This window comes from Monocercomonoides exilis (assembly GCF_001643675.1).
Source record: "Monocercomonoides exilis strain PA203 chromosome Unknown scaffold4-2303458, whole genome shotgun sequence".
Classification (NCBI taxonomy): domain Eukaryota; phylum Preaxostyla; order Oxymonadida; family Polymastigidae; genus Monocercomonoides; species Monocercomonoides exilis.
The window spans coordinates 821,484-848,050 of NW_027150549.1; the positions used below are offsets into that span (position 1 = coordinate 821,484).

Sequence of the window (26,567 nt, forward strand, 5' to 3'; positions counted from 1 at the left end):
TGTATATAAAGCTTAACATTAATAATTAAATGATGTATATTCTCTTATTTATAATTTTTTCCAAAAATTTTCTTTCTCAATTCTGTAAAAAAGCTTTTCAACTGTTTAAATTGACTTTTACACCCGTTACATCATTTTTTGCAGTTCATATAGATTCAAAGCCTTTTTTCATTTTTTGTCAATTGTTCACCGAATGATGGATATATTGATCAAATGCCCATATTACATCTGTTTCATCTACTAATAAGTTTGTTTTTGAGTTATTCTTTGTATTTAGATCTAAATATATTACCCCGAAAATTGCATATATTTTTTATAATTTTTTTCTTTAATTACGTTGCTTGATCTATTTTAGCTCATGGTTGTTATCGGAATTGACTTTGGAAATGATGGATCAAGAGTTGCCACTCTGGTAAAAGTTAAGCGTCCCGGGAGTGACCGCACAGGAAATCAGATGACAGTCCTGTTAAATGAATCTTCAGATCGAACAACACCAACGATGATAACGTACAGCGATGGGCGTTGTCTTGTTGGAGATTCCGCGAGAGGAAGTTGTGTTATGAACGCAAAAAACACGATAACAGGGTTTAAAATGCTTCTCGGAAAATGCTTGTCCGACCCCGAAGCAATTGATGCTGCTCGAATGTGCTCTGCAAAGCTCGTTGAAAATGAAAAAGGTGAATTATGCCATCAGGTTATGCATAACTGTGAAATGCAAACAATATCAGTTCAATCTTCAACTTCAACTTATTTTGCAAAGCTTAAAGAAGTAACAACGCATGCCCTGGAAGGGAAAAAAGATGCGCTTGCAGAAATGGAAGGAGTTATTTCCGTTCCATCATTTTTTGATCAGAAACAACGAATTGCTATTATGGAAGCTGCACGCGTTGCTGGCTTAACTCCATTTAACGTTGTATCAGATATGGCTGCGCTTGCAATGGATTATGGCTTTCCAAAACTTGATTTGCCAATTGTGTCAAAATCAGTTAAACCAGTTGTTGTTGCATTTGTGTTGATTGGTCATGCATATTCTACTTGCGGAATAATCGAGTTAAGAAAAGATAATTTTTGTGTAATATCTCATGCATCCACAACAAAATTCTGCGGGCGTATTATTGATTACAGAATTGCTCAGCATTTCGCAAAAGAAATTGAACAAAAGTTTGGACTAGAGCCAGGAAGCGTTTATGCTAATCCCAGATGCCGTGCACGGTTATTATCAGCTTCAGAATCTGTAAAGAAAGCATTAAGTGGAGTACAGATGGCTCAATTTTCAGTGGAAAATATTTTTGATAACGATTATTCTGCTTTTCTGAAGCGGACTGATATGGAGGCGATGTTTGCCGGAGATTTGGGGATGGATCACCTTGTCCACATCTGTGAAGTTGCTCTTAAAGGGACAAAATATGGATTGGCGGACTTATCTGCTGTTGAGCTTACAGGAGGAACTTCTCGTATTCCTTGTGTAAAAGAAAGATTAGCCAAGCTGTTCGGTCGTAATCTTTCGTTCACATTAAATGCTGAAGAGTCTATTGCAAAGGGTTGCATGTACATTGCAGTTAGATTGTCTCCATTTCACAGAGGAAGAGAAATCCATGTCATTGACTCAATTCCCGAGCAAGTCAGCATTGCATGGTGTAAGGAAGGAGATGAAGCTGCACTGAAGCAATTTTTGGATACAAAACATGAAAGGTCAACAGATTTATCAAATGCTCAAACTTCGGAGCAACCTGCGATAACAGCTCCAACAGGTGTTAAGTTTGTGAAAGTGTTTGAGCAATTCTCAAGATTTGAAGTGACTTCAGCCAAAGATGACTCAACTGTCAATGTTTCGTTCAAAAAAACAAAACCATTTTCAATTTCTTTGGTTTATGGTGCGAAGGAAAAGAACATGAGAGCGATGCCTTTTAAAAGCACAGGCAGTGACGATGCATCATCTTCATCAACATCCTCTGATGGTTTGTTCTTTTTCATTCTATATCTTTTAATATTTCTTTTGAAAATGTATTTATTTATCAAACATTCAACCTTGCAACGTTCTTTTTATTAACGTTTTAACTCACGTTAACAGCTGCAATGAAGCACTTTGTGCCTCTTTGCACAATAAACATAAAGGATAACATTCCAAAATACAGCCCTGATGCCCTTCCACTTCTCGATCCACAAGTTAGAGAACAAGTTGAAAAATCAAGTATGAAAAATGAAAGCACATTTGTTGTTGAATGAATTTTTCCTTTCTTTTTAAATTAACATTGATTATTTCTTTGGCGATATTTCTTTGTGTTCAATTTTTATTTATTTAATTTTCATTTTTTCAATCGAATACTCGATAATTGTGTTGCTTTATGTAATGTTTTATTTCATCAGAACAAGTTGAAAGAACCGTCAAAGTTAAAGCCGTACTGAACATGGCCGGATTAGTTTTCTTTGATTCAGCTTACATTGAAGAAGATTTTCAAGTGGAAGAGAAGAAACTGATTACTCCTCCACCCGCACCTGCAAAGCCACAACCACCGCCATCACAGCCACAGCAAATGCAGCCACAACAAGCAGAACAACCAGCAGCAAACGCTTCTGATCCAAATGCCCCGAAAGGACAATCACCTGATGCAAAGGAAGCCAAGCAGGAGCAACCTCAGGGAACGGATGCGCCAAAAGGAGAAGAGCAAGATAAAAGCGCATCGACTCCATCTGGAGCAGCTGGAGCGGGTGAGGCACCAAAAGAAGATAAAGCAGAGAGCAAAGAAGAAAAGAAGGAAGAAAGCAAAGAAGAAAAGAAAGAGGAAAAGAAAGAGGAAACTCAGGCTCCAAAACAACCACAGCCAGCCCCTGCTGAACCAAAATATGAGATTAAAACCAAAAAAGGACAAAGAAAAATTAACCTGAAAACACATGTTATTCATCATCTGCAGTCGAGCCAATCCGAATTGGAGAAGCAACGCGAGGCGCATGTTGCACAAGTGAATGCAGAGCGTGTTGTGAGAGAAAGATCAGATGCAAAGAATGCATTGGAGTCATATGTGTATGAGATGATGCGTGCATGCGATGCTGAAGGAGGAGAATTAGCGCCTTATATGGACGAGAAAGTGAGGTCAGAGTTTATGACACAGGTGATGAACGAGGAAGACTGGGTTTGCCACGAAGAAGCAGAAGAAGCTCAGAAGAGCGAGTTTGTGAGCAGATTGAACAAGCTGCAGGAAGTTAGCAACAGAGCAGTATTTTTGAAGAAAGAAGAGGAAAACAGGCAAAATGTTGTGTCTGTTATTATTGATCAATGCTCTTCAATTCAAAAGGAAGCTAAATCGGCAGAAAAAGCATACATTCCAGAAGCAGAGAGAAGGAAAGTGGTTGATGAAACAGAGCTGTTTGTGAAGCATCTGATGCAAAAAATGGACGAGCAACGTAACAAGAAGAAATACGAGAATCCGGTTATTTTGTGCGATGACATGAAAAAGGAGTTCAGACAAAAGAGAGAAGAATGGAGCAAAATACTGTCAAAGCCAAAGCCAGCGCCAGCTGCTGCTCCATCAGCAGAAGAAGAGAAGAAGAAGAAAGAAGAGGAGCAAAAGAAAGCGGAAGAGCAGAAGAAAGCAGAGGAGAAGAAAGCGGAAGAGCAAGCAGCACAGCCAGCAGAAAAGAAAGAAGGCGAAAAGGATGAGTTTGACATGTTGGATGACTTTGCCATTGAGCAAAACAAAGAATCACCTCAGGAGCCCGCTCCTTCAGCCATTCCAAATCCATCTCAGTCACCAACTATCCCATCCACACCAACACCTTCTTCAATGCCTGAACCTTCCTTGGATTAGACTCATTCAATAAGCTTGAAGCTTGTATAATTAATAAAAAGCGGGAAGACAATGAGTGCTCTCTCCTTATGATTTTCCGTCCGTTTACAAAGGGAAAAGAAACAGATAAAGAAACATAAAGGAGCTGAGGTTATCCTCATTTTTATAATAAACACCAATGCTTTTTTTTTGTTAATACAAGCTGCTTTTAAATTCTTTGATTCGTCATTTGTGTCATCTCCTTCGTCGATTCCTTTTATTTTCTTTTGCTTAACCCCTTCAAACTTGTCTGAAAAGAATCAACCATTCGCATTTTCGATCATTCAAGTTTTATTATCTTTTTATAATCTCTTTGCTTTTTTCAATAATTTTCTTCTTTGGTAAATACATACAAATATTTTTCAATTAACTTTATGGAAAATCTTACAATAATTAAAACATTTGGCTTTTCAGGCCCAATGATTTTAACCAAATAAAATTTATTAGTATTTAAAAGTAATATCTTTTACAAAGTGTTTGATAGAAGAAATTGCAAATTGAAGAAAAATGTTCAACTGAAGAGGGAAACGAGTGAAGATTTTTTCCATTTTGAAAATTTGATTCATGAAATTAGTTAGATGGTTTTTTGAGATATGAATGTTCTTTTTCAATCACATTTTTTCAAGTCCAAAATAAATAAATTCTTTTAAAATTTTCATTATGAATTTAAAATAGGTCTATTAAATATTCAGAAAACATAGTGAGTTAAAAAATGGTTGAATAAAAGATAGCATTGTCGAAAGTTTTAAAGGCAAAAGCGAAGAAAATCGTGTTTTGTAAAAATAAACAAATAAAAAACTTGAAATTTTACTGTGAAGTGTAACAAAAAGGTATGAAGGGAACCTGTCAAAGAAATATGTGATAGAAATAAGTGAAAGAAATGGCGTCCAATAAAGAGAGAAAAGTGTATTGATAAAAATGTGAAGAATTGTGGATGGATTGATAAACATCGGTTGGTAATCTCAGTTATGACGTGAATTTTGGCATTCAGAAGTTAGCTCTTAATATAAGGGTCGATATGATTGCACGTTCAATAAACAAATCTGTAAAAAATAGATAAGAAAAAAACAATATAAAAAATAAGTTGTGTGAAGAATGATCTGTTACCAGCTCCAACATTATTGATGCTTATAAAAAATTACAGACTTCTTTCTTGTAAATGCCAAATTATTGCAGAAACATTGATTACATTCATAATTACAACCGATTAACATAAAGATGGAAGAAACTAGCTGAGAAAAGGAAATGGTTACAAGGGATTTGGTGACGACAAACGTTAATAAAAAATGTTTACTGATGGAATAAAAGATGAGAAGATGCTTAAAGAAATTGAAGAGAAGAAGATATTTGGATTAGAGCACAAGCAAGAGCATCTGCCATTTTCACAAAGATAGCTCATTGTACTCTATCCAAAACAATCAGATCCAAAAATAAAAAAAGAAGAAGAGATTCAATTCCTCCCTCATCTCTTTCTCTCTTTCTCTCTTTCTCTCTCTCCTTCTATGCAACCCTACGTGCAGCTGACGAGCGACCCTGCGAGTCTCTTGGGTATCCGCCAGCCGAGTAAGGAGCAGACTGAGGAGGATAAGACGAGCCAGAGGAAGATGACCCTGCCCCACGTGCTCTGTTGCCTGGAGGAGAAGAGCCTTGGCTGGAACGAGAGTACGAAAGCCTGTTTTGGTGACTTCTCTTCCATTGCTCCGTCTCAGCAGTCACTGGATCCTTCACTCTGCCTCCTTTCAAAGCCATCAGATAAGGCACACCCACGACCTGACTTGAAACACCAGACGCTCCTGATGTTCTCTTCTTCTTCTTCTTCTTTTTCTTCGCAGCTCCTTCAGCCCCTGTATCTGCTTCTCCTTCTCCATCACCAGTTCCTCTTGTCCCGCGGGTCGAAGCAAACTCGTCTTCTTCGTAGTCAAACTGCCCTCTTCTCTGCCGTCTTCCCTGTGCACCTTCATCATACTCATCACCATATGCACCTTCCATCCCTTCGTTCTCGCCATCTGCATAGAACTCGTCTCTGCGTGCTCTCTCTCTTCGCGGACGAGATTTTGCATAGCCATCGTCTGGGCGGGCATTCCACGCTTCTTTGCTGTCATCAGCGCCTCTTTCAGCATCGTACACATTCTCATAGTATCCATCATCAACATCATAGTTCCTTGTTCTCCTTCCTCCTCCCTCGCCTCTCTCACTTCTCTCTCTTCTGTCCATCGGCTGCTGCTCATTCATCGGCCTTCTCGTTCTGCGCTGTGGTGAAACACTGCTGAACTCGTCTTCTCTTCCATACTCTTCTCCTTCCTCTCTCGGACTGGGCCTTCTTGCATTGTCCCTCCTTCCGTCTCTCGAGTCCACTCTTTCTCTGTCAGTCTCGCCAACACCCAATCCCATCTGCTCTCCGCTCGCCAGCTTCGCCAGCGTCCTCTTGAACTCTGCCTCTTCTCTCTCCAAATCGGATGCCTCGTCAAAACGAGGGCGGAACAGGCACGTTGTGTTCCACTCGTTCATATTCACCCAGTCAACCAGCTGCTGCTTCGAAAGCGTCAGCGCATTCATCACCCGCGAAATGACCTGCTGAAGCGCTGAATACCTCACGCCTTCTTCCACAAGCGAGTAGAACTTCGCAATAAACGCACGGAACACTGTCAGTGTGCGCATCAGGACTCTTCTGTGCTCAACAAGCGGAAGTAGAGACTCGATTGAATCTACCACTGCCTTGTAGCCGTAGAGCGTGACATTCGGCCCGCGCTGTGCTTCTTTCTCCTTTTCGGTGTCAGACATCTCATGTGAAGGAGACAAAGAAGACGAAACTGCAGGTGAGACAGGAGAGCTTGTTGATGAGAGAGAAGGTGCAGGAGCAGGGAGAAGAGGCAAGATCCGCTCTCGTTCTGCCACAGGCACATGCAGAACCGCCCACAGCGCCTTCAGCTTCCGCACTGCCTTGTCGAAGTGAAGCGACAGATGCGTAAGCCCCTCAGACTCCTCGTGTTCGATGGAGCAGATCAGCGAGACCTGAGTCTCCGACAGCTCGTCGTTCTCTTCTCCTTCTTTGTCTTTGTTTTTGTCTTTGTCTTCATCTTCTTCGTCACTGCTGCTGCTACTGCTGTCAGAATCTTCTGATTCTTCTTTCTCAAAGGCATCGTCTTTGTATTCGTCATCTTCGGTTTCTTCAGCTTTTTCAGCTTCCTTCTTGCTTTTCTTGTGCTTCTTCATTATTTTCTTCTCTTCTTTCACCAAATCTTTTCCTCCATCTTTCTTTTTCACCTCCTTCTTCAGCTCCTTGTACGACAGCAGCTCATTCTGCAGAATTTCACTTCTTGTTTGCGGATCTGGGAACACACCAAACACAATATCGTCAACACTCTGCTCCAGCTCATCCATAATCTGCCCCAGCGACGAAGCAGAGACAGACTCTGAGACAGCCGATGCCGACGACGCAGGCCGCATAGCACGATGTGAAGAGAAGCAGCGCTCTTTCGCATCCCTGCTCTCTGGATATGCACTTCCGCTTCCACTTGCCCTCCCTCTTGCGCTTGCGCCTCTCGACTGTGCCCGGCTGCCTCCTGTGCGGCTGCCTGGCCGGCTCCCTTGTCTGCTCCCGGCTCTGCTGCCACTCCGACTCTGTCGCTCTGGCTGATCATCAAACATGTACCCTCCATCGTCGTGAGGGACAGACTCGCTCTGAACATTGTGGATGGATGGAAGCCCCACAGATGCTCCACGTTCGCGCGATCGCATATCCCGCGAATTTCCTCTTTCTCTCCTCTCGTCGTATTCTCTGTCTCTCTCTCTATCCCTCTCTCTTTCTCTGTCTCTTTCTGAATATCCCATCGAATCTCTTGTCTCCTGCGCCCTGTATCTCCAATCCCCATCACGCTCCATGTCTCCTCCGCGTTTTCTTCCTTCTGACTGCCGTGTGCCTCTTGTGCTGTTGAACTCCTCCTCTTCTCTCGAATCAATCAGTCTGTCGCGATATCCATCACGATATCCAGCAACATACACATCCCTCGTTCTTCTCGGTGGGCCCTCACCTCTTCCTCCCATCCCTCTTCCTCCACCCATTCCTCCTCTTCCTCCTCCTCTGCCGTACATTCCTCCTCTTCTCCCCATGCCTCCCTCAGACGCATGCGCAAACTGGTTCTGTGAAGTTCCTTCTCTCAGCGGAAACTCGCCTTTCAGCTGTTTGTCCCTCCTCCTCACAGCCTCTCTCCTCCGCTTCAGCAGCTCCAACTTGTCTTCATCCAGCTCGTCCTTCATGTTGTGCAAGATGGCCTTTCTGAACTGCTTCGAGTCAACCAGCGGGCAGTCATTAGACACAAGAGGATCATACGGCTGCAGCGGCACCTCCGTCGCTGGCATCACACGGTTGTACCACTTCTCCTCTAGCTTCCTCAAACGCTCCTCTTCTTTCTCCTTCTCACTCTGTCTCTTCTTCCCGGATTTCCTCTTTGGTGATTCCAGAGGACGCACCTGCGACTTCCTCTGTGGAGTTCGTGATTTGCGCTCGTTTGCTGCAGCAATGCTCGCCTGGCTTGATGTGTGTGGCCTTCCTCTCTCTTTCACAGCCCCTCTCTCGTCCTCCTTCACCCCCCGCTCCTTCGCCGAGCTATGAACACTGCTTCGTGCCTGCGATGTTCTCCTCGGCTGCTGCTGCGACACACTCGAACGCTGCTTCGACTGCATCGGCTGTGCCGACTTGAACTTCTCTGGCTCCACTTCAGGCGGCGGTATCTCTTCACGCGACGCTCTGCTAGCGTTGTTTCTTCCTTGCCTCGACTGTCTGTTCTTATGAGGAGGCTGAGGCTTCGGCTCGTTGTTCGGCGACCTACTTTCTTCTGCATCAGGAACGCCATTGCCATCTTCATCATCGTCATCGAGGATGTTGCCATTGCGTGATTGCCGTGGTGTCTCCAGCATTCGCTCTTTCTCTCGTTCATCCAGCTCTTCCCGTTCGTTCTGATCGTTCTGCCCGTTTTGCTCGCCTTCTTCTGCTGCCTCTTCCTGCTCCAGTTGCTCTCTTTCCCGCTTCGCCTGCGACTGCAGTGCTTTCATCCGCTCTTCTCTTTCTCTCGCTTTCTCTTCCTCTTCGGCTTTCTTCTTCCTCTTGTTCTCCTTCAGCTTCTGCACTTCTGATCGGTATTTCTCGTCTTTCGACTTCTTCGTCTTCATAATAGCACCAATGCGCTGTCCTGCTTCATCATACTGTTCTTGTCTCTTCCTCTTCGCTTCCTGTTCTCTTTCTCTTTCTCTTTCTCTTTCTTCCTCTTCTTCTCTCTTCCTCGCTTCCTCTTCGTCTTCTCCTGCTTCTTCTTCTCCGACTTCAGTTGGTTGTCCTTCTTCTTCAAACCCTTCGTCATCATATCCATAGCCATCTTGTGCTCCTTCCTCTTCTTCTCCCACTTCTGGCTGAATCTCCTCCACAACTTCTTCTGCCTCTGCTTCGTCTTCTTTTTGCTGCTGTGTCTTGCTTGCCCTTGTTCTTCTCGCATCGTTCAATCTCCCAACTTCCTCTCTGTATTTGTTATCCTTCTCCTTCTTCCTCTTCATAATCGATGACACTCTTTCCCCTGCTTCCTTGTATTGTCTCTGCCTAACCTCGTATCCATCATCCTCTTGTTCCGCTTCTGCTTCTTCTGGCTCCGGTTCAGGTTCAATCTCTTCCTCACCTTTCTGCTCATCTGCGCCTGCCCCTTCGTCAAATCCTTCATTGCCGTATTCAAACTGATCATCATATCCGTTCTCTTCCTCATTCTTCTGCGTCTCCTCCTTGTTGTGCTCAAGTGGCTGGTCACCATCATCTTCTTCTTCCACCACTTCAATCGGCTTCTGCACTGATCGCGTCCTTCTCGCCTCCTTTAACTTCCCTACTTCCTCTCTGTATTTGTTGTCCTTCTCCTTCTTCTTCTTCATGATTGATGAAACTCTTTCTCCTGCTTCTTTGTATTGTCTTTGCCTCACTTCGTATTCATCGTCTTCTTGTTCGACCTCTTGCTCAGGCTCAACTTCGCCTTGCACTTCCTCAAATCCCTCGTCTCCATATCCTTCATCTGCATACTCGTCTCCATCTTGCTTCACTTCTGCTTCTTCTGCCTCTGCTTCGTCTTCTTTTTGCTGCTGTGTTTTGCTTGCCCTTGTTCTTCTTGCATCTTTCAATCTTCCTACTTCTTCTCTGTATTTAGCTTCCTTCTCCTTCTTCCTCTTCATAATAGATGACACTCTTTCCCCAGCTTCCTTGTATTGCCTCTGCCTCACCTCATATCCATCGTCTTCTTCTTCTTGTTTTTCCTCCTCAAACTCGTTTTCATATCCTGTTTCTTCTGCCGCTTCTGCCTCTTCTGCTTGCTCATTTCCTCCTTCTTCTTGATAGTTGTCCTCTTCTGTCTCTTGCTGCACTGGCTCTTCTTCCACTTCTTCTTCATGTTGCTCCTCAACTTCCTCTTCTTGTGCAGGCTTTTGTGAAGCCCTTGTTCTTCTTGCGTCATTCAGTCTCCCAACTTCCTCTCTGTATTTGTTGTCCTTCTCCTTCTTCCTCTTCATAATCGATGACACTCTTTCCCCTGCTTCCTTGTATTGTCTTTGCTTCACTTCATATTCATCCTCCTCTTGTTCTGGCTCTTGCTCAGGCTCAGGTTCAGCTTCAGGTTCAGGTTCAGCTTCAGCTTCAGCTTCTTCGCCATATCCAAAATTATCATCCTCTCCATTCGCATCTGCTTCCTCTTGTTCGGGTTCTTGTTCTGGCTCTTGTTCTTGTTGGACTTCTTCATTTGCCTCAAACTCCTCTTCATTGTATCCATCACCTCCTTCCTCCTCTTCTTTCACTTCCTTCTCCTCTTCGTCCTCATGCTGCTCTGGTTCTTCCTCTCTTCCTTCTTCTTCCACCTCTTCTTCTTGTGGCACTGCTTTTGCTGAGCGTGCTTTTCGTGCCTCGTGAAGTCTATCTACTTCGCCACGATATTTCGCGTCTCTCTCCCGTTTCTTGTTCATCACAGTTGATATCTTTTCTCCTGCTGCTTTGTACTGCCTCTGCTTCACCACAACCTCGTCTTCTTGCTCTTCCTCTTGTTGTTCTTCTTGTTCTGGCTCTTGTTCTTGTTCTACCACTTCTTCTTCCTCTGCCTGCTCCACCTGCTCAGCCTCCTCCTGCTGCTCCTCTTCTTTTTCTTCCTCAAATACTTCCTCGCCATATCCTGCTTCCTGTTCTTGCTCTTGCTCTTGCCCTGACTCTGGCTCTTGTTCTGGTTCTTGTTCTGGATCCTGCTCTTGTGGCTGTGGCTGCTCCTCTTCCTGTGCCCCGTCGTCGCCGTTTCCTCCATACTCATACGAACGCGTTTGAACGACTTCTTCATTCTGCTCTTCTCCATTCTCTTCGCCTTCTCCGGTCTCTTCCTGCTCTTTCGCTTCATCAAACGCCTCTTCACCGTATTCTGCTTCTTGCTCAGGGTTTTCTTGAGTTTCGAAGCCGTCTTCATACTGCTTCTCGTCATATGCCTCCTCTTTGTTCTCTTCTTCCTGTGGCAATTCCTGTTCGTGATCTGGCTCTGCTTCTTCTTGCTCTGGTTCTTGTTCTTGTTCAGCTTCTTGTTCTTCAACTTGCTCTTTCTCTTCTTCATCGCCATAGCCAAAGGCATCTCCACCGTCTTCTTCTTCTTGAGGCTCCTGCTCCAATTCCTCCTGCGGTGCTTCTTCTGCCTCTTCGCTCGCAGCTCCAAAGTGGAACGATCGTGTCTTAACTTCTTCTTCTGCGCCTTCTTCCGCATTGGCATCCGCTTCTTCTTGTGGTGCTTCCTCTTCAACTTCCATTTGTTCATCAATCTCTTCACCATTTTGCTCTACGGCATCGACAATCTCTTCTTTTGTTCCACTAAATCCTTCTTCCCCATATTCAGAACTTTGTTGTGCTTCCGCATCTTCTCCTTCTGGTTGAATCTCGCCTTCTGGAACAACTTCTTCTTGAAGTATGTCTTCTTGCTGGACTTCTTCTTCTTCAACTTGATTTAAATCTTGTTGATCATAATTTTCTTGCTTTTCAACCTCATCGTCAGGAATTGCTTCTTCAGCACTTTCTTCTTCTTGTGGTTGCTCAAAAGCATTGTCATTATTCTCATTTTCTCCAAAATTAAATTCTCGTGTTTTAATTTCATCAACTTCTTGCTGTATCTCTTCATCTCCATTTTGATTGTTCTGTTCTTCTGATTGAGGTGAATCATCAATCTCATTTCCCTCAAACTGCTCCTGATACTCCTCTTCTTGAGGTTGCTCTTCTTCTTGGATGCCTTCTTCTTGTTGTAGTTCTTCCTCCTGTTGTTGCTCTTGAGCATCATCAACAACTTCACCTTCAATTTGATTTTCTTCTTGATGTGTTGCTTCATCTTCAGCTTGTTGAATATCTTCAAATTGCTCATTTTCTTGTTGAAATTCTTCTGTTTGTGGCTGGATATCTGCATCATATTCATCTCCAACTTGCATATTATCCTCATAATTATTTGTTTCTGTTTGTTCTTCGTGAAATGACTGTTCCGCAAAATTTTCTGGCTCTCCATTTTCATTTTCACACGTTTCAGTAACCTCTCCTTCTTGGTTGGCTTCCTGGCCTATTTCATCGTATTCCACATCTTCTTGAGCAACTTCTTGCTCAGGAGAATCGTCAATAAAATTGTCTGGCTCGTAATCAGCAGTTTCCATAAAGCCGTTTTCAAATTTTTCTTCGGTTATGGTTATTGTCCTTTTATTTAAATTGTTGAATAGTCTTCACAAATAATGGAGAAGTTTCTAAATATTTCTTCAAAAGAAATTATTTCTAAATCAAATACAAAAAAATATAAAACACATATCACCATTCCAAATGCATATAACAATAAAATTGTTTTGATCAAACAAAAGTCAATATGTCAGAAACCCAAAATCAAAAATGAAACTTTTTTTCCATAAAAATTTGAATAAACTATTTGTGGGGATATTAAAAAGAGCTTTTCGATTTTTTAATATTTATTTGTGTTATTATTATTAATATGGGTGATCATTTTTTAATTCATTTTTTTTCAGTTTAAATTTTCGGTTGAAAAATTATCTTTGAATATATAAAAATGAACGCTTAAAAGTCAATACTCCAAATATAGACAATTTCATCAAGCATTGAATCGTAAACATTGTTTCAGAAAATTATTATTGTCTGTCATTCGTTTGTTTGAAAATACTTTTTACAAATTAATGATACAGTTAAAGAATCAACACTCCGAAAAAAGTTTTTATTTCTAAAATAATCATCCATATGTCTTAATTTTTTGGAAAGTTCCTTTTGTTTAATTTTCAAATAAAATAAAAATGTCATATTTTGATCAAATTTCTTTTCCCACTTACAAAACTTCACTGGAATGGAAATAATAACATCGAAAAGGTTCTGTTTCCATTCCAGTGGAGTTTTGTAAGTGGGAAAAGAAATTTGATCAAAATATGACATTTTTATTTTATTTGAAAATTAAACAAAAGGAACTTTCCAAAAAAATTAAGACATATGAAACTTTTCCAATCAAAAAATTTCGAAAAAAACATTTTGTTTAAAAAATGAAGTTATGATTTTCCAAGAAAAAGAAAACACATAAATAGAAAATTTTTTATTTTTTCTTTCTCTAGCATTGAGTTAAAGAATATTGCAATGCAAAGAGCTTCTGACATGAAATTTTTTAAACTTATGATAAAAACATTGCAATTATTTTCATCCTGAAAAAAAACAGTCAAAACCAATGCAATCACATCTAATATAATCATCGACGGTTATAATCACATTATTCAATGTACCGACAATGTGAACATCTTTTTCGTTAATTATCCATTGGATATTATCACAGGGCCAAACATTTATAAAGTAATTTTTCCTGAAATAAGCATTATCCATTAAAAAATGATTTTACAATTGCTTTCAAGAATTTTAAATATAAATATATATATTTTATCAAGACATTTGTGACATGATAAGAGAATATTGAAACAATAATAAAATGACAGACAAGATTTTGAAATTTTGTCAAAAATGGTTATATCTGATATTTTCATAATCATTGATAATTTTAATAAAATTATCAATATATTTACACAAAACAATTCAAGATGTTTTTAAAATATCTTATTTTCAATTTTGAATATCAAGCTCCCAATAATTATTTTTTATTGACTGGAAATGCAAGTTGAGGTATTTTTTTTCACAATTTACCATTCGTCCTAACTGACCGTCACTGACAAAAGAAAAAAAGAAAGATATTAAAGATGAAAAGAGCGATTATTTTTGAAATCATTTTTATTCTTTATAAAATTTCGGTTCGAAATTTATTTTGATTATCTTCAAATGAACACTGAAAAGTTAACAGGCATTTAAAAAAGATCTTCGTCTTTTTTTTAGCTTTCACATTTGTTTTTTAAAACAGTCGTGATGAATTCAGCATTTGAATTCAAAATCTCTACCCAAAGGCACACAATCTTTGAAAAATCAATACACCGAAATAAGTTATGATTTCAAAAATAATGACCCATATCATAAAATATTTTCTATAGCTCTTTTATTATTCTTTGGAAAACTTCTCTATCGTTTGTGTTTTTTAAATTTTTATCAAATTTTATTTATTTGAAACATAACACTTGACTTCAGGAATTTTCAAAGAAAAATTTTGCATCTTTGATGAACTTTTTGTGATCAAAAAATTTGAAAAAAATGGGTTCATTTTTTTGACATTCGTGAAATAATGAAAAACTTCATGATTTAATTTCAATGATGCCTGCTTTCAGATATGTTAATCCAATTAATTTCGAAATCTGAGAGAGCGAAATAAAGACATGAGCGAAACTATTTTTTCATGCTTTGTGCATAAAAAGCTTGAAAGTCTGTATTTTCCCCCATTTTTTTTACAATAAATTTTATGTTTTGGTATAAAATAAGACTCTTCCAATTTGTAAATTGATAAGGGACAGAATTCTTTCCTTTTCAAAAAATTCAATGATTTATTTCAAAAATAAACTGCAATTGAATAATTATAATTCTGACATTTCGGTGTAATATGAAATATAAAAATATAAATAATTCGAGAAAAATCTTTGAAAGAACAGTGTGGAACAAAATTTATTTAGCAAAAAATTTCGTTCTGTATAAGTTAATAATTATGACAGACTAAAAGAGTTTTTATTTTCCTCATTTTTGCCCGAGATATTGAAGGAATTTTTTTGAGAAAATTCCTAAAACGAAAAAATATTATGTCTTGCGTTTCGGGTAAAAGGAGATTATAGGGGAACACGAAATTTTCATATTTTTTATTATAAACGGACATAAAATAGTATAAGAATCATTTATTAATTAATTAAAATTTGAGATAATCAATCATAAAAATTTCTTTTTTTCAATCAAAACATTTTGATCTGACCCAGTATTTTTTTAATAATTTGGGTAAAAATCATAAAAAATCTCCACATTAATAGATTGGTTTAGGTTCTAGGGTTAGCAAAACAAATATTGGGTTTAGGGTTTGTTCCCGTTCTTCTTTTTAGTGTTAGCACTCAAAAAATGACATGAAAATTTATTGATCTATCCCATAAATATTAAGAAACCTTGATTATTATTTATCAAACAATTTGATGATCTCAAATTTTTATTAATTAATAAATGATTTATATACTATAAAGAATTCGTTAATAAAAAAAAAAAATATGAAAAATTCGTGTTCCCCTATAATATACATTTACCGCGTTTCGCATAATTTTTTAATTTATTCTTCAATCTGTGATAAAAAATTTGAATTTTTGAAAAAAAAACGTGTAATTTTTCAAATTTATTCATATTTCTGTTCACAATTATCCTTGCATTACTATCCAATAATATGATTAAAAATTTAAAATGGTGAGAAAAATTCAATATTGAGACTTGAAACAATAATCAAAAAGAAAAAAAATAATCATTCTCAACTAAAAAAGTCAATGTAATAAATAAAGGGTGCATGAATTTTTAATTTTCAGTTTTTTCAAAGCATCCGCATCCATGGTGAGGTGCTCCACCAGCGAAAAAGTTGTATTCAATTTTTCTACATTGTTGCTTCTTGTTATTTACTGCTGCGATGGCATAGACATTGCAGAAATACAAAATCAACAAGAAACGAAATGGGAGATGTCAGAAAGCACGATCAGCGTTGAAACGTGCGGCAACAAATACTCCAATAAAAATGGCGTGGTTTCAGCAAAAGATATATTTTCATCAGGCGATCGTGTCAGTTGTGCTCACACAAGTGTGAATATCGTCAATACCTCGTTGTGTGTGAGCCATCTCACCATGGAACCTTTCAGCGACTATGCATTCCTCACGGCCCAACACCACTCAGCTGCCACCATCCTCTCCTCCACCTGCCAAATCCACACAGATGCCAGCCATCCACTTTTCCTCTCTTCGCACAGCTCCCTTTTCCTCACCAACTTCTCCCTTGTCATCTCTCAACCAGCCCTCCTCTCCTTCCCCATCTTCTCCACCCCAAACAATCTCCTTCCAGATACACACTTCCCAATCACTACCTCCTTCACCATCTCCCACACCTCTTTCTCCTCTTTCATCTCCCTTTGCAATCCCTTCCTTTTTTCTCCTTTATCATCCTCTTCTTCTTCCCTTCTCCATCACCATTTCCAAGTCCATTTCGATATCCATCTCTCAAGCACACTCTTCACAAATATCACCACTGCACCACAATCCACACACACCATCCCTGCCAAACCCACACACCCACACAACTCAATAACCGCCACCACCACAAATTCCACTTCAACCAACACCAATACCAATACAATCCCCTTCTTCTCTCTTCGCTCCTCTCTATCCATCCACTCAACCATCTTCCTCCACACCCACAATCCCATCGATGGTGCCATCTTCCCAAATCTCAACAGTCCATTCACTTCTCTTTCTGCTTTCAACACCTCTTTTCTTCACCAAACTCGATCTTCACCAAATGATCTTGTTAAATATTACGGTTCCGAAACTCAAAGAGCAAAACCTGGAAGATTGTCCTTTTCTGATTTTAATAGCTATCTCTTCGAATGGTGCACATGGGAAAATTCAAATAGTAGCTCTTCATCTGGTGGTGCACTTTTTGTTGAATGTGAAAATGCAAATCTTGCAATCGCTTCTTGTTCATTCGACAATTGCTCTAGTGGTGATGTTGGCGGTGCGTTGTTTTGTAGATATTTATTAAATGTCAAGATCTCAAAATCCAATTTCACAAGCTGTTCGGTTGCTCATGGAGGAGCAGCCGCAATATGGAATCCACAAGCAAATGCTGTTTGGATATTTACGGAAAATAAAGTTGAAAGCTGCAAAATAACAGGTTGGTGCGGAACTGGTTGGTATTTTGGTCTCTATTACATGACATCAAATTCAGAATTCCAATTTTCTAAATGTAAGTGTATTTCAAATTCAGGTAGTGATTCAACTGGTTCTCTGACATTCAATAATCCTCCAAATAAAATGCCGACTCAGTTTTCAATCAATGATTGTCAATTTATTAATAACAATCTGACTACCTCAACAAATTACGGAGGTGCCGCACTTTATTTTCTTTCAACCTATTCATGGATGAGTGGGCTAAAATTCATCACTTTCTGTTTATTTGATGGAAACTCCGCCACTGACGGTAGAGGAAATGATGTATTCTTCAATGGAAGCAGCATCATAAAATCTCCGTTCGAGAATTGCGGCTCAACAACTCCAACAAATCGAGTATGGAATGCAGGAACTGCAACAAACGATGAGTACAACAGTTGGCTACCACTTATTCCATCACACAAAATTGTTGCAAACAGCGGATCAGATGTTATTGCCTGTGGCAGACCACAACAGACCCCATGTGCCACCATCGAGTATGCCCTCAATTGCTTCATTTCACTTCTCCAAGACGCCTTCCTCACACTTCTCTCCTCAATATTTGTTCCTTCTCAAACGCTCACTTTCAGCGCAGTTGTTACAAAAATCATAGGAAATGGCACAACTGCCACTATCATTGTTTCCAGTGGCATTCCTCAATCTCTATCATCATCTTCTTCTACCTCTTCTGCCCTCTTCAAACTAACCCAGGGCTCCCTCACAGTCTCTGCCCTCGCCATCGCACACAACTCCACAAACACCATCACCCCCATCCTCTTCCACCTTTCCGAAAACTCCCCTTACCTCAACCTCAACACAACCACCATCACCGGAACAACATCCAATTCAATCACCACACCTCTCTTCTTCATCACTGCTGGCTCCCTCGCCCTCAACCACACAGCAATCACCAGTCTCGCCCTCAACAACCCCAGCATCTTCCACCTCACCTCCCTCACCGCTCCCCTCGCCCTCAACTCCTCCAACATCATCCACATCACCTCCACTACCACCCCTGCCAGCTGTGTCCTCTCCTCTGCCACCTCCCCTGCCCTCTCCCTCTCCCTCACCAACTGCACCATCACCAGCATCAACTCAGAACAGTTCAGCCAACAAACTGCCACCAATGGCGGGTGCATCTCATTCGCCTCATCTGCCCCTGCCAACTCCTTTTCAGTGAGTGATACCACCTTCTCCAGCTGCTCTGTGAGCGAGGATACAAGTTCTGGAGGAAGAGGCGGTGCTCTCATGATCGAGTTCAATGAAGGCTCATTGGTGTCAGAATCCTCCTTTTCCATCACCAATGTCGTGTTTTCAGGAAACAAGGCCAGTGTCGGAAGAGATATGTATTTTGTGTGTGAATCATTTGTCACTTCTGTGAAAAAGCCCTTGTTCGCTTTCATGACAAGCATCACTCAGAAAGACAACTCGGTTGTTGGACATGATAGAACAGAAGCATTCGGTGATTGGAATGTCGATTTATTCATATTTTTCGATGGATATAAAGCTGACTTAGTATATGTGGATGGCACATCTGGAGTGGATAAGGAATATTGCGGGCTGGAAAAGGCGCCATGCAAGAGTGTGGACTACGGGGTGGGGCATCTGAAGAGAACACAGAATATTAAACAGGAAATTATTTTATGCTCAAAATCGACTGTAACTGGATGCATTGATGTAGGGGGAATGTGTGTGAATGCCAAAGCTGAGACACTTATCGGCATCGAATGCCAAAGAGAAGTGAGTGACTCCGAAGAATGCTTTCTGAAATCTTCATCTGTAACAGAAATTGAGTTTATTGGAATTGTTATTCCATCGAGTTTTAACAGAACAATCTCAGCAGTGATTGAATCAAGCACTCAAAATGGAGAGTTGCACATGAAGAACTGTGAGATGAGTGTGAATGGAGGGAAGGAAAACACAATTGGATTTTTCTTGATTAAATCAACAGGAAAGATGGTTGAGCTGGAGTTTGTCACGATTTCAGATGTGAAATCAACAGTCTCGTTATTTTCGTTCTCTCTTTCATCTGCTAATGCGAATGAAGGAGAGAATGAGCAGGAATATAAAGTGAAATTGTTGAATTGCACAATGCAAGGATGCACTTTGGTGGAGCATTCATTTAGTGTATCTCCATTGATGATATTTTCTTCTCTTTTGTTTGAAAGCAACAACTTTTCAAATATTGAGAACACTGGAAGCGGTGAAGAAGGAGGTGCTGCAAAAGTGACATTACAAGGGAATGAAGAACTGGTGATCAAATCAACAAATGCATCATCTTGTTCACTTTCATCAGCCAATGGAAAAGGAGGGTTCTTGTATTTGGATTGTCAAAATTGTTTGAATGAGAAGTTATTTGTTTTTGATGTTGGCTTCACTTTTGAGAACAACAAAGCAGCAATTGGAAAGAATGTGTTCATTTTGGGAAAGGATTTTAATAATTCAGTGACAAATGGCTCATTCAAGTTTGATTATTCCTCAATGATAAATGATAAAACTCTGTTTGTTGGGAGTGATGAATTTCATTCAAACAAAGATTTGTTCATGTTTCTTGTTCCATACAGCTCAACTGAGATATTTATCTCATCAAAAGGATTTGATGTTGCAAGATGTGGAAGTGAGGAAGAGCCATGCTTCACAATGTGGAAAGGGATGAAAAATGTGAAAGATGGAGACGATAAGAAGACAATTCAGATTGAAGGATCAACAACAATTCGAGATTCATTCAACATGTCCAATTATCAGATCAAAAAGACTTCATCGATGGGAGAAGAAGATACAAAAGCAATATTGTATTTTGAAAAAGCAATTGGAAGTCAACTGGAATATTTTATGGAAAATTATAATCATCTTGAATTGATGAATATCCAACTGCAACTGACAACTGGATTTGACAACTCAGCCAAAACAATTATTTCCAACAAAAATGGAGAATTGGTGATAACTGGATGTTCGTTCCATTCAGATGCAGAAGTGAACAATGGATTTGGTTGCGCATTTGTGGATGTGATTAGAGGAAGTGTGGATGTGAATGATTTGTCGATGGAATCGTGCAATGTTGGAAATAGCATTTTTGCGATTAACAATACTGGAGTTTCTTGCCATTTGATGAATGTTCGAGTGGAATCGTTGAATGAAAGTGGAGGTTGCATTTTATCAATCAAGAAATCTGAAACAACAACAAAAACAAATGAAGAAGGAATAAATCTTGTGATTGAGAAATCATCATTTTCAGGGGTGAAGAGAAGTGACAATGGAGCAAGCGTTTTGGAGTCAAAAAGCGAGAAAAAGATATGTTTGGTTGTGAATGAGAGCGACATTACAGAAGGCAAGGCAGAATTGAGTGAAAAAGGAGGGGCAATATTCTTCATATTGGGCAGCTCTGGATCAATGAATATGATTGACTCAACAATCACTCATTGCAGCTGCAGCAACAGCACAGGAAGAGGAGGAGGAGTGTATCTGGCAACAAAAGAAAGAGGAGGATTAAATTTCACATTTGTGGGGATGAAATTCAATGCAAACACTGCAAAAGTGGGGAATGATATTTTCATTGAATGCTTCAACATCACATCACAGATCAATGAAAGTCAATTTCGGTTTGATCTTCGAGAGGGCTATTATTCACGGATGAATGCGATATTTGGGATTGATAGGTGTGATTACCAAAGTGATACAGATCTGATTGAATTTGTGACTATTCATCAGAGCGACACAATCATTGTGAGCAGTATAAGTGGATTGAATGAAAAGAAATGTGGAACAAATGTTCTTCCATGCTATTCAATTGATCATGGGCTGATTCACTTGACCTCAGATATTCTGAGTCTGATATTCATTGTTGAAGAAAGTGTGATAGGAGGAGAAATTGATCTGAAAGAAATGAGTTTGAATTCGAAGAGCAGAGAGATGTGTGAAGTTGAAGTGAAATCAAGCATTGGAAAAACAAGAGAGGCATTGGTAACAACAACAGGAGCAGTCTCATTGATGAGAGTGAACTTTGTGTTTGATTCGAATTTCATCTCTTCACATGAATCATTAATCTCTCCGGATGGAGGTATTCTTGAGATAATGAATTGTTCATTCACATCAAAACAATCGACTGAAGAAGGAAATATAGAATTTGCATATATTCCATTTCACATTATTAATACTGCAAAGGGAGAATTGCAACTTGATGGATGCACAATGTCAAATCTCATTCTTCAAAAATCTTCAATATATCTATCATCACCAATTCCATCTGTAATTGATTCATTAACGATTTGCAATTCAACAAATAAAATTTCTCTTATTGAGATTAATGAATGTGGATCGTTGAATGTGGATCGATTATATGTTGGAAATGTCACAGTTGAAGAAAACGAAGAATCATTGATATCTTGCTTGTCAATGAAAAAGATGATGCAATTGACAAATTGCACAATAGGTGGAGTCAGCTCAAACAAAGCAAAAGGAAAATTGATGAAATTAGAGAATTGTACAGATGTGAAAATGGATAGCTGCATTTTCGATGGAAGTTCAAAGAAAAGAAATGGGCAGCATTTCAATGCAGAAGAAGAGACGTGCAGATGGGATGGATCTCTTGTGGATATTGTGAAGAGTTCCGTGATGATGAAAGACACAACACTATCAAATTCACCAGATGGTGGAATAACAATTTGTGGAGGGGAGATTACCGTTAATGATGGAAGATTTGAGAACAATAATCCATCAATCGAAGGATACCCATCAGCAAGAAGAAATATTATGTGTGGAGATGCAGGAACATTGAATGTGTTGAGTTTGAAAGGTGGAGATGGGGTGCTGCCCAACACCTCGATGTGGATTCTGAATGAAGGGTGCACTGTGGGAGGGATGGCTGAAGAAAGAGAATCTGTTTTCTTTATTCCGTTGCTAGAGTCAGTGGAGAAAGAAAATGAAGGAACTGCGACAAAGCTTAAGATTAAAGGGCAGCTTCTTTTGCCTTGCAATCTGATGTTGAGATTAGTTTTCAGGAGGGGCAGTGAAGAGCAGATTGAGAAATACGATTTTGATACAGATGGGTTTATCTCGGAAAATGAAGTTCACTCATGGGTATCAACAGAAAAGCTGGGAAATATCGAAGATGAAACAGAAGTTTCTGTGTCGCTTCAATATGGAGATCCTTCAGCACCGAGTTTTTCCAATTCATTCATTCTGAAGAACAAAAGTGAAACAAAAGTGAATGGAGATGGAAATCTTTCTGAAGGAGGAAAAGAAGGAAAGTCTAATTGGTTGTTGATTGTGATTGTGCTTATTGTGATATTATTTATTGTTTTCATCGGATTTGTAATTGTTGTTGTTCGGTGGAGAAAAGGAAAAGAAGAAATCAGGAAATATAAGGAAATTGTGAATGATAACATAATGAAGGATCCTAAACTGATTGAGATGACTACGATGGATATGTCGCCAGAAGAGCAGTGGAGAAGAGCAGAGAAGGAGGCAGAGAAGAAGAATGATGAGAGGATAAAGAAGAGAGTGTATGATACGAATATGCAACATTCTGAATCATCCGAGCATCTTTTGAGTGAGAGTGGTTCGACAGAATATATTTTGGGAAGAGATTCAGACAAGATTCCTGATTGGGCATTGGAAAAGGTTGAAGAAGAAGAGACAAGAAAAAGAACACCATCACCATCCATCTCATCAACTTCAACCACTGATACTGATACAACTTTTGTTCGATCGGAGATTCTGTGCCCAACCACTTCATCGATGTCGAATCTGGTGGATGCAATGGCATGTTCATCGCCTCACGAGAAATTGATTGTGGACTTGAGGGATTCGCTGTTCATGCTGCTGCATGGAAGGAACGAGAAGAAAGAGATGGAAATAGGCACTCTGCAGCAGAGAGAATATACGGCTGCGCAGATCCTGTTCTGGGTGGCTAATCTTGCTCTCCACTCCTTTGATGAAATGGACAGTCCGCTCTCTTCTCTTGCCAATCTGAGCCCGCACATTGTGCTGTTCTCAGAACATATGGTGATATGCATTGTCATGCACTCTGATTTGCTTTCATCCGATGATAGTTCAGATTCATCATCCATCTCTTCATCGACTGTTGTGACATCTGCAAGTGATGATGATGAAAGTGACTCTCTGCCCTCGTCAGCCTTTGAGGATGAAGATAGTTTCAAAAAAGAGTGCCTGAGGTGGATGGCGCCTGAGCTGCTGATGAACAAGAAGATGGGGGCAACAAAGGAATCTGTTGCCTTTTCAATTGGGATGATGCTGTGGGAATGTTTGACACTGAAGATCCCGTTTGGAGAGTATGAGGCCGAGGTGGCGGGGCAGAAGATTGTGAATGGAGAGAGGCCAAACATGGAAGCTGTTGAGTGTGTGAGCTGGAGCGAGCTTGTGAAGTGCTGCTGGGCAGGACAGCCATCAGAGCGGAAGACGCTTGGAGAAGTGAAGCGAGAGTTGATTGGACATTTTCCAGCTGGAGCTGTGATGGTTACGATGTCAGATGCGATTGATCTGAGGAGGGAAAATGAAAGCGGAAGCGGAAGTGGAAGCGGAAGAGGAAGAAGCAATGACGGATACAGAAGCTGAAAGTTGAAGGTGAAGCTGGAACAAGAGAAGTGAAAGGACGGATGCTGGACATGGGCTGCTGAACCGATGAGTTTCCGATGAATGTTTGCTGAGTTTGTTCAGAACAGATGGTATTTTGTGAGCACCCACATGGTGAGCAAAGCCGAAAGATGCTGCAAAATAGGTGGCAAGCTTCTTCTTCTTCTTCTTCTTCTTCTTCTTCTTCTTCTTTGAGAAGATATTCTTCCAAACAATACCTTCACTGATCGATTGCAATGAAAAGAATGGTGAAGTTTGAAGAAGAAGAAAAGGGTGCAAACGGACAAGGATGAGGGTGGGATAATGCTATTGCTGCTTGTGGGGAAAAAAATATTAATTACTGTTGCTCAACAGTGGCTGCTGAGGAGAGATTTTCTTCTCACTCCTTGGCATGCATTCCTTCTGTTTTCCGTTGAGTGCGCTGCTTTTGAAAGCCTGAAGATAAAGCGACACAACGAAAGGGGAGTCTGCAAATGCTATGAGAGCAATCACAATCTTTTTGCAATATGTGACATTTAGACTTTTAAGATTTTTTAAAGTTAAATGTATTTATATTTTTGGATTTGAAATTTAATATGATGCTTTTACTTAAATTGTTAACGCACATTTAAAAAAAAATAAAAATAAAAATAAAAATAAAAAGAAGAAAAGAAATAATAGTTTTAATGCATCGTCAAAAAATGTGACAACATCAGTAATTTGCTATTAAGTTTGACAATCAATAATCTCAATTTGAATTTTTAAGTAACTTTTGAAGATTTACAAAACACTTTCCGCAATAACTAAAAAAACTCGAACCTGACTTTTGATTCAATCAAAAAGCAATATTCATTTCATTATTTGCAACAACAGTCGTTTTTAATATTTTTTTCTTTGGTATTGTTTTCTTTACCACTTCAGAAATTAAAATATGTTCATTATTTAATAACTCAACGAAGTGAAATATCAGTAATCTTTTCACCATCGATTCAGTTAAGCACTTTTCTCTATTAATAAGCACTTTCAAAAACGAAAAGATATGAAAATTCACTACGTTTGATAAGAATTTCATGTTTTTAAAACAGGGTTACACTTTAACCCCAACTTTTTTTTTTTTTTGTGGAGCTGGCTACGGCTTAATACAAGCTTGAAGCCAACGAAAAATAACTAGAAACGTTTATTTTAATATATTTAACTTATGCAGAAAAAAATTTTTTTTTACAAATTTTTTTTACTAAGAGATCTCGATATTTTTTAATTTTATTTTTTGATCATTAAATTGATGGTCTTTCCATGAATATTACATTCTGGAAGTTTTAAGCTACACCATCATTACACATCATATCCTTTTTATTGTTTTTATAACTTTTCACATTTCACAAGTTTCTTTTTCACTTGTTTTCTCATTTCATCGACTTTTCGAAAAAATGAAATTATTTAAGAATGTTAAATTTTTGATAAAAATTTAAGGGTTGTAATTTATGTTTGTTTTATTGTTAATTATGATATTATTCAATAATTGTTTTGCAAATTTGATTTAAATGGAAAAGTGAAAAAATTCAATTTCGGAAGTTTTGATTTTATAAAGCCAGCAACATTTCTTCAGCAAAAGATTAAGTTAATAAATGGGTTATTATTAATGAAATTATTCAAATTTTCGGAGTGTTGATTTATCAAAGGTTGTTAATTATTGAATAGAGATTTTGTGTTTATGTGATTCATTTTCTTCAATTGTTTTCAAAACGAATGATTCTGCACAAATAATAAAAAGATGTCTTTTGCAAGCCATTTCATTTTTCAATAATCATTTTTTTATGATATTCAAGTGAAATTTTCATACCGAAATTTTTGAATGAAAATATATGACTTCAAAAATAATCACACATAGGCCTGGTTGACGGATTGAAAAATTGATGGTTGCGTCAGTCAGTGGAATATTTTCACGTCAATTGGCTTTTTTTCTCTCTCTCTTGATTTTTGAGGCAATAAACACAAATTTTATTGAATAAAAATATTAATTATTTCGAAAAATAGCCATGCAATGTATTTCTTTATTCAACAAAAGAAAGAAAATATTATGAACCATAATTCGAATAATACTGATTTTGAGAAATATCTTTTTGCAACTAAACGCTTGCAGTCAACGATAGCTGATTGGTTTGCATATTGTTGTATTTTCCTATTATCTGTAAATGTTTTTCTTTCGGTGAATCCAGTGGAAATTTTCGAAAATAAACAAAAAATGGAACATCTTGTTTATCTGCATGAATATCGAGTTTATTCAACAAATTCAAGAAGAAAGTTCACAGGATGAAGAAACTTGGAAGTGAAAACTGAGAATCAGATGATGAAACATTAGAAAAAGGAAGGAATAATGAAATTGATAAAGAAAACAGTTGCCAATGGATAAAAAACAGAAAATTTCCTTATAGAAATGTTTAGAAGGTTTGATATTGTTATTTTTTTGAAGTGATTATAATTATTTTATTCAGGATGCTGAAAGAGAGAAGGAGTGGATGGCTTTGAAGAAGAAGAAAAGCAAAGAAGAAAAATGAAATGAAGATTGATGAAATTAAAGATAAATCGAAGATGGTTTGCATTGGGGATTGACAATGAATAGTTTTTGAGGAAAGATGATTTTTTTGAGAAAGAGGGGAAGTTAAAGAAGAAAAGATGGAATGAAAAAGTGATTGACGAGTGCTTTGTATTTTTTGTTGACGAGTGAAAAAGAGATTGAACTGAAAGTGAAAATTGTTCAGAGATTTCTCCTTTGCAGAAAAAAAAGGAACATA

At 38.9% G+C, this 26,567-nt stretch overlaps 3 protein-coding genes across 3 annotated transcripts; 2 read left to right on the plus strand and 1 right to left on the minus strand.

Moving 5' to 3' along the window:
* The first annotated feature begins 221 nt into the window (after positions 1-221).
* Positions 222-4,515, plus strand: MONOS_13176 (putative hsp70 domain containing protein). Its single transcript, XM_067865858.1, has 4 exons — positions 222-247; positions 356-1,958; positions 2,072-2,191; positions 2,368-4,515. The coding sequence occupies exons 2-4, from the start codon at positions 359-361 to the stop codon at positions 3,804-3,806; spliced, it is 3,159 nt and encodes a 1,052-aa protein (XP_067734670.1). The 5' UTR covers positions 222-247; positions 356-358; the 3' UTR covers positions 3,807-4,515.
* MONOS_13177 (uncharacterized protein) lies at positions 4,483-12,534 on the minus strand. The gene has a single exon (XM_067865859.1). The coding sequence runs from the start codon at positions 12,504-12,506 to the stop codon at positions 5,325-5,327; it is 7,182 nt and encodes a 2,393-aa protein (XP_067734671.1). The 5' UTR covers positions 12,507-12,534; the 3' UTR covers positions 4,483-5,324.
* Positions 12,535-15,840: 3,306 nt separating this feature from the next.
* Positions 15,841-23,778, plus strand: MONOS_16610 (uncharacterized protein; the record flags this gene model as incomplete). Its single annotated transcript, XM_067869505.1, has 1 exon — positions 15,841-23,778. The coding sequence occupies one exon, from the start codon at positions 15,841-15,843 to the stop codon at positions 23,776-23,778; it is 7,938 nt and encodes a 2,645-aa protein (XP_067734672.1).
* Between the last annotated feature and the right edge of the window lie 2,789 nt (positions 23,779-26,567).

Bases quoted from the DNA above. Each gene is read 5' to 3' on its own strand.
- MONOS_13177 (XM_067865859.1), bottom strand. From the start codon at position 12,506: ATGGAAACTGCTGATTACGAGCCAGACAATTTTATTGACGATTCTCCT.
- MONOS_13176 (XM_067865858.1), top strand. From the start codon at position 359: ATGGTTGTTATCGGAATTGACTTTGGAAATGATGGATCAAGAGTTGCC. The intron at 1,959-2,071 runs GTTTGTTCTTTT...TCACGTTAACAG, and splicing joins TTCATCAACATCCTCTGATG to CTGCAATGAAGCACTTTGTG. The intron at 2,192-2,367 runs GTATGAAAAATG...TTATTTCATCAG, and splicing joins AGAACAAGTTGAAAAATCAA to AACAAGTTGAAAGAACCGTC.